Below are 8195 nucleotides of genomic sequence, written 5' to 3' on the forward strand. Positions count from 1 at the left end.
GATGGGGATATCATGAAAGCTTGGGGACTAGAGGTTGAGTTTGGGAAAGAAAGGAGATGGTTGTACCGAATTCTACTTCCTTTAGGCATCAAGATACCTAAAAGAACTGCGGGACTTGTGATGGGGATATGGGACCCGGGGGTCCATTTTATTGGAAGGTATGGACCCATGTTGGGGTGGTGAAGGAAAGAGGTTGGCCCAAGTCTTATTGGGCTAAGGGGACATGGTGACCCAAAAAGGCACAAAGGAAGAGAGAGAAGGGGTTTTAGGGGAGAAACCGCCGGCGGCGGCCGGCGATTGACCGGCGTGGTGGCCGGCCGGACTCCCGGAGGCGATGCGCCTCCTGTCGTCCCGGCGGCGCCCCACCACCGTGGCCAGTGAAGGCCACTGGCCATGGCCATGGGTAAAAGGCTACCAAGGCGCTACGCTGTCAGCAGGGTTCGAACCCGCACCCTCAAGCACACCTGGCGCGCGCCATACCACCAGCCCACGTCAACTCTTGTGTACCAAGGCGCAACAACATATATTAGTTCCTATATTTGCGGCTGGCAGCCTCCATCACCGGCCATGACCGGCCGTTGGCCGGCCGGCGACTGGCCGGCGCCGGGTCCCGCCGGCCACCTCAGGCCGAGGCGCGGCCAGCGGGGGCAGTGCGCCCCCCAGATTGTTAACGGCACCCCCCCCCTTCCCGGGGGGGGGTGCTGGGTGGGTGCACCGAGCATGGTGGACCGGGTGGTATGCGCGGGAGTTTTAGAAGTATGGCGAACGTGCCCGCTTGCGTAGCGATAAATGGGGAAGTGGGGATGAATTGCATGGGACACGTGGACGCTAGAGGAGGAGGGGGGCTTGCTATAAATAGGGGCCCTGGATCTCTGGCTAGGGGAACACAGACACGACAGACACCCTGGTCTAGTGGTCTTGATCTCATACTCTCAATCCAGTCACCTGGGTTCGATTCCTATCAGTAGCATAGTCAGTTATAGCCCATCCTGTGGGCCTTGTTATTGGTATTTGGACCGCCATTCTGGGCCTGTACCTCGGGCTTTTGTACGCGTTGTTCTGGGCCTAGCGCCCTACCCCCGTTCTGTATTTCCATACCCGGTTTGTGGTGGATCCGGTCCCAATAAAACCATCAAAAATAATTGATGAAGAACATAGCAAGTATTATCATAGCGTTAATTCTGCTATCACAAGCTAATCTTCAGAGACTAAAAGGTGGAAATGAAAATGTACATATGTACAATTATTTTATGGACAGCTGAGTCAATACATATGTTGATCTGTATTTGCTTCACAAATGTCAATCTCATCATAAGTAGTGAAGCTAGGTGGAAACAATGGTGGAGCATTTAGTACCTGGAAGAACAAGACCAGGAGGCAAAATTATAAGTTACACATAAACTATCATGGAACATACTGAATAACATAATGTATGTGTCCATTATGCATTATCCACAGAGTTAATACCTCCAATGGTCTTCCGAGTATTAGCGATTTACCAACTGTGGTCATCCGAGTTTTAAATGACCTCCAATAGTCCTTCATGTTTTAAAAAATAACCACCTGTGGTCCTAATTCTTTAAAAAAACCGAGTTTAAAATGACCACGAAACGTCTTAAAAGGACCACGAGTGATTATTTTTTAAAACATGGAGGACCATTGGAGGTCATTTAAAACTCGGATGACCACAGCTGGTAAATCGCTAATACTCGAAGGACCATTGGAGATATTAACTCATTACCCACAGACTAAATAATTGCACTACTTACTACTGAGCTGCCAGATGTGTATATTTGTTACTGATATATCTCCATCCAACTTACAAAATAATATAGTATACTCGGGAGTAACCCTAGCCAAGATGGCAAGAGATCCACGCTTGTAACTACAAGGTCATGAGTTCGAATCCTTGCCCCCTTTGTTTGGACCGATCAGCTATGGGTAACCTATACTGGTTTACTTCCTTGTCCTTTGCCGGCTAGGGTCACAAGGCGGAATTTACTCACACTCGAAAGGGTTGTGGGGTTTCCCAAAGTTGGCTCCTATTAACAATATATAGATGGAGTGTGCTTTATAAGTTGAACCATAAATTTGTGAATTTGGTTGTGGCAGAAATAGGCTAAATGCTTTCTACAAATCAGTGCTCAGGGAATAGAAATATAAAAATCATCTTCACCCCCACAAAGACATAATAAATGAATGTATTACTTTGATCCTTGATATCAAAAGCAATTTCATCTGTTAGAGAATATAATATATATTTTTAACAGTTAAATTCAATGCAAGGAACATAGGCATGGCGAATTATGGAAGAAACATCACAACATTATCATGGAAGGTTTAACACATTTATTGTCCAAAAGAAGTTTCATGCAATGCTTGGTTAATTAGTCCTGGGAAGAGAAACAAATTACACTAATAAGCAAACCTGTTAAGAAGATGCAGCTCTAACAGTTTTCACTATTTTGACCATAAGTTCTATTATAATCCAAGAGCATTCGGAGTTTAGCTCCATAAGTTCCTCCTTTGAGGCATTATCTCCTGCACCCAAAATCCTTTGATTTATTAATCTGGTGTATCATGTTGCTAGAAGCAAATTTCTTGAATTTTTCTTAGTGCTGAATTCAGTATTCATTTCAAGCATGCTGGCATATTGGAACTTTAAAAGATTTAATTAAATATACCACAAGAAAAAAAAAAATGATTTTGCGGATATGCTTCTATGAAATAAATTGAATATCTCCGAACACCTCTTCAAAGAAATTTTGTCACAGTTCTGTTCACATGCATTTTATCTTTGCTCATCCTACATAAGTAATTCAAGAATTTATTTTTGAAGGAAACAGTGTTCTTACACTCAAATGTAGCCCAGCGGGATGGAGGTACTACAACACGATCTTGCTTAACCTCTGGGGCATAAAGCAAACTGAAGAGATCCGTTGCAGTGTCACTCACTTTTGATGGTTGCTGTTCAACACTGACATCACTTGGAGGAGATTCAACAATTAATTTATCCGTCATGTTACTCATGTCTACAGAACCCTGTCAAATGTATATAATAATATGTGATGTTATGCTTGTTATCATGACTCTAGGAGTCTAAAAATAAATTTATCAAATATTTAGGCAGGAGGAATATTTACATTCATAATATCTAAAAGACATTTTCATTCCCTATAGTGCCCACAGTTACCTAGGACAATTAGTGAATTTTAAAAAATTATATGGAAAATACCCAGCGAGGTCTTGTTGAAGCAACTTGAGACATTTTTGTGTCAAAAATGTCCTCCTCCAAAGAATACTTTCTTGCTTTCCTTGGAATTCTAGCTCCACCTTCTATTGGTTTGTCACAGTCTGAATGTCTTTCACTAATCATATTAATTAGTTGAACATCTTCAGAAACCCATTTTTTTTCCTCGTACCTGGCATTAAAATAGGTTTCATCATGAAAATGAAAAAAGCAAAACAAAACATAAACAATTTCATTTGCCAAAACACTTATGTATCGAAGGCGTTAAGTTTGACTCATAGATTACTTGGCTCGTATGAATTTTTCAATATCACTTCTATCACTGTCTGGTGGTAGCAATGCTTCCCAATAACTATTTGCCTTCTCATTCCCCATAGCTAGACAATAAGGCATGAACTAAAAGTTAATAATTCATCAATGCCAATGTACACACACAAGCATAATGTGTAAAAAAATGGCAGTAAATTAAACACTTCCTTTGCACTTACTGGAACAAAGGACTTGTTCCAATCCCTCATGGATCACTTATTCTCAAGTTAATCCCTTAAAGAAATATTTTTCCAATATAGTTCCTCACAATTCAACTGATTCTAAATGTCCTTAAAAAAAAAAAAAAGAATTATACACCTCCCTAGTAAAATTTTATCAAAGATATCCTTATGTTTATTTAGTATTAGCAAACTTAATTTGGATAAAACCAAATAAATCGATGAGTAATTTTTTTAAAGCAACCTATATCTCAATTCTTTATCACTTGACAACCTATACTTTGATTGTTAACAAAGAGCAACCTATATTTTCATTAGTAGTAACACATAACAAATTCCATTAGCAACCAATGTGCTCTGAAGTTACTCTCAAGTATTTTATGGAAAGAGTGCACCTTCTAACAGAATTTGTTAGTTACTGATTTTTTGAAAGTACAGATTCCAGAGTGGAAGCATATTTTTCACTTAACTGCCCAAAAAACATCATGTTATAAACACATGCTATTTAGATGGCCCAAAAATTGACCAGAATTTGTTATGTGTTACTACTAACATCTAGTGAAGGTATACATTGCTCTTTATTAATCGTCAAGGTTTACATAGTTAATTATTGAAAGGGAACACAAACTATGGGTTGAAAAAAGATACTCTAAATACTAAATAGAGAGACAAAATTTATCATATGAGGCCAAAATTGAGAATGTAAATATATGGTGCATGAATTTTAGAACTGCTTCCTTAAGGGACTAAATTGAGGATGAGCGATCAATGAGAGAGGATACTGATAAAGAATCTCCATATGGGACTAAACCAAAAATTAGTGCGACTGTGAGGGTCTGAATAGTAATTTACTCTACCAAGTAATTTATACAGCGTAATTTTATTATATGACATAAAAAGGTTTGTTAAGTTTCCAGTGAGGTCAGTTGATCCAAATTGCACCAAACTGAAATCACAAGCACACTCAACAAAATGCTTCCTATTCAGTAAGCAACTTTAACACCCATATTTCTGATATTTGAGAGCACATGCAAGTGGGAAACTAAGCACACAACAAGAGAAAAGAGAGAGAGAAAAAGAGAGTTGAGAGATACATTGCACGAATGCAATCTGATCAGGCAGCCATGTATCTAGAGTTGTAGACCTCACCTATTACATGGAAAAAAAAAAACAAAAATTGATAAACAAGTCATAATCATCTAGAATAAGCATTAGAAAGTATGAGCATTTTTCATTGCCTAGTACTTATTTTATTATATTTTGTGACAAGTACATTGTTTATAGCCACTACACATGTTGAATGTAAGAAGCATACAAATTACAGGTAAGTAGGCATCACCATCTAAAAGGATCAATCTTACAACTTAATTGAAAAGAACTTGTAAATTTAAAACCAATTCATATTTCAAAAGTTGATAGTTCTTCAATTAAAATAAATTTTTAGAAAAAGATCATTTCTATTTGAAAAATCTAACCAAATTATATGCACAGATTTAGCAACCTGCAAAATCTTCAAAAAGTTAGAGCAAATGTTCTTCCAAATACAAATTGGAATCCACCAACACACCCATTAAAAAAAAAATTAAGGAATCTGCCAACACTTTGAAAATAACATAATGAAGTAAAAAGGGAAAGAAGGTAACCTTTGAAATATGTACTCCAAGACTCCGGTGAATTCCCGAGCATTGCATGCATATGAATATTCCAAGGTTGATGCTTGCCCATTTTGGGGACCTGGTATCATATGCATGTATTAGGACAAAATAACATCACAAATAAAAGATAAAACATAAATGCAAAAAAAAAAACTGTAACTTATGCTTGTGGCATCACAGATCATGCATCACAGTTGAAAGTGTTGTTTGAAATTGTACCTGTCCCGACAATCAGCACATTCCATATTTTCTGGAAGCGTGAGAAGTTCCTCTAGTATCTGCAAAAGCAGTTTTTGGGACCATTAGAAATGACTGATTGAACATCATTTACAATGTCCAAAGAAAAAGTAATAAAAGGTATCCTTCATTTGTAACAGAGAGATTAAACATGTGTATATTTCCTGCAGTTGCCAATTCTTCTTCAGAAAAGATTAAACATGCGTAGATTTCCTGCATTGAACATTTCTTCTTCAGCAAATACTTCAGCAATCTTCTTAAGTTTTATATGCTGGTATTCACTGAAGCTGCACCCTTTTTTACAATCAGAAAAATTTTATAAAGATAGTGATCATATACATTGGTATCTGTCACTCTATGATAGTGCTCTACTTAATTTGATTTGGATTTTAAGGGGACTAAAGGAGATGAAAAGAAAGGGGAAATGGAAACTGTGAGGAAAGAGTAAGTAGTTACTTCGTAGCAATCTGACAAAATAAAGTGGCAAGATCTTCTCCACAAGTATTGCACCGTTTGATTCTTGTCCATCTTTGATATAAAAATATAATTTACAGTTCTTACAGGAAATTTTACATTCAGTTTATAATTTTGAGATACACTTGAAAGGGTAGATTCCTTAAAGCATTTAGTAATCTCCTGCAACTTAGTGGACAAAGCCTAGGTCAATGTCCTTGGTGGAGATACCTCAAGGTTGCTGTATAGTCTATAATTCTGTATTCTGCATTCCATTCTGAAGCTAGCATGACACTTAAATTTACTCTGAAGTGATAGTAAGCTTTGGCATTCAACTCTTCAAGAGTACAAATCAGGAAAAGCTTGACAGTTGACTATTTTCTTCTTCTCTTTTGGGTGAAAAACATGACTAACAAAAAGCATGTATATAGTACAACTTGTAGTTCATTGATGCAACGGGGTTTGTTGTCTAAGCCTGCAAACTTCAGTAGAGATCACAAAAAACTTTCTCAAGTGTAGATACTTGATCAGCTTCTCATGTTAATTTTATCAACTAGCCCAAATCCCCAAGCCACGCCACCACCCGAACCATGCCTGTGTTACGCAGTTAGACTCATTTGCTAAAGTTTTTCAGTAAGAAACAGTAATTCTATACAAAACCAGGGTGAAAGCCTGATAGTGGCCAGTTTGTCATCTCAAATTCAAAGATATCTAGACCAGCCTAGTGAATACTAAAGATTGATGAATTAAATGATCTAAATTCAGGATTGAATTGATTTTATCTCAAAGATTTCTACAGCCAAGCTTCTTTGTTCTTCTCAAAAAAAGTGATTCATGACAGTCAATGCCACAGAACTTTGGAAAATCTTTATGAATATTGGCATTAGTATGCCATCCCTTCCTTTTCTCGTGTGTTCTTCCATTAAGGATCTCAAATTACTCTTATATCATCATAAAGCAATACCATGGCTAAATCTCTTGAAATGCTTTAACACCGTATAGATTCCAATAAACCAAATAAGTATATTCTCGGGTGGTTACCCCTGATTATCAACTAATATTTTCAACTATCTACTTTGAGAATAACAATTTTCATAATTTTCGTCAATAATAAGAATTTTACAAGCTAACTACAAATTCCCATCTAAACTAAACTATCATTTCTTTTTGGTAATTAGACCCAATTACATACTACTAGTTTCTCCTACTAATTAGACCCAACTTACACTCTATAATCAAAATTTTGACAATCTCCGTCTACAATAAAAAATTTTCTAGCTTGATTTCGCTGGCAATGAATAAAGAATTGCAATAAAATTAATCCCAAAAAAAAAAACAAAACAAAACAAAACAAAACAAAAAAAAAAAAAAAAAAAAAAAAAAAAAAAAGAGGAAGGCTTCGTACCTTTGTGTGTTCAGCATCTAGTTCCCTGGAAACGGTAGCCTTCTCGTTCATGATTAGAGCTTCTTCGAAAACAATAGAAAATCGATAAGAAATTGAGAAGGAAAGAAAGAGAGAGAGAGAGAGAGAAAGTTGGGGATTGGTCTCTTTTTCTCTTCGTCCTCTTTCTCTCTCTCTCTCTCTCCCTCTCTCTCTCTCTGGATCAAAAAACTCTATGCGATAAAAATCGAAGAATGCTGGGTGGCTCTAAGAATCAATGACCGATTCAATGGCGGAAGCCATGGAAGATGTCCTAAAATGGCGGGTGTAATTTATAATGCCCGAACGCCTGAATGAGTATTGCGCGGGGCTTTCAAATTTATTGATTTTGTTGATAATACTTTATGCATTAAACGTTGTACTCTGTGTATGATTTATTAATGGAAAAATGACTCCATTAATTATACTGGTAGACTCAATCCATAAACTCACCGTATACAAATTTTTTTTTTTAATTATGTGTAAAGTGACAATTTTAACCATTATTAACAAATTATTATGTTAATTTTTTTGAATGCAAATTATTATGTTAATATTAGCCATACATTTTAAATTTTCAAATTATTGAACAACATATTCGTTATATATTATTTATATCATTTTGTATTAATTAATCGCTGACCTATTTTTTGCATTGGAATGTAGCTAAAACTTAAAAAAAATTGATTTAT

At 36.8% G+C, this 8195-nt stretch overlaps 1 protein-coding gene across 3 annotated transcripts; it reads right to left on the reverse strand.

Annotated features, from left to right (window-relative positions):
- Nucleotides 1–1147: 1147 nt before the first annotated feature.
- LOC109193687 (probable ADP-ribosylation factor GTPase-activating protein AGD15) lies at nucleotides 1148–7771 on the reverse strand. 3 transcript variants are annotated; one of them, XR_002056316.1, is made up of 9 exons: nucleotides 7489–7771; nucleotides 5613–5671; nucleotides 5382–5472; nucleotides 4833–4887; nucleotides 3537–3627; nucleotides 3236–3422; nucleotides 2856–3042; nucleotides 2429–2524; nucleotides 1148–1356 (listed from the first exon to the last, which is right to left on the reverse strand). XR_002056316.1 is itself a non-coding variant. In XM_019344540.1 (8 exons), exons 1-8 carry the CDS (start codon nucleotides 7537–7539, stop codon nucleotides 1325–1327), a joined length of 753 nt encoding a protein of 250 aa, XP_019200085.1. In that variant the 5' UTR covers nucleotides 7540–7771; the 3' UTR covers nucleotides 1148–1324. The 3 variants fall into 3 exon arrangements, 1 of the variants encoding a protein (XP_019200085.1); XR_002056315.1 differs by having other exon boundaries at nucleotides 2429–2541; nucleotides 7489–7770; XM_019344540.1 differs by lacking the exon at nucleotides 2429–2524.
- Between the last annotated feature and the right edge of the window lie 424 nt (nucleotides 7772–8195).

The sequence above is a fragment of the Ipomoea nil genome, unplaced genomic scaffold (genome assembly GCF_001879475.1).
Source record: "Ipomoea nil cultivar Tokyo-kokei standard unplaced genomic scaffold, Asagao_1.1 scaffold1900, whole genome shotgun sequence".
Classification (NCBI taxonomy): Eukaryota; Viridiplantae; Streptophyta; class Magnoliopsida; order Solanales; family Convolvulaceae; genus Ipomoea; species Ipomoea nil.

Coding starts and splice junctions, on each gene's coding strand:
- LOC109193687 (XM_019344540.1), bottom strand. CDS start 7,539: ATGAACGAGAAGGCTACCGTTTCCAGGGAACTAGATGCTGAACACACA. Junction 3,423..3,536: donor GAAAAATTCATACGAGCCAA/GTAATCTATGAG, acceptor TTTTAATGCCAG/GTACGAGGAAAAAAAATGGG. Junction 3,043..3,235: donor CTTCAACAAGACCTCGCTGG/GTATTTTCCATA, acceptor TACATTTGACAG/GGTTCTGTAGACATGAGTAA.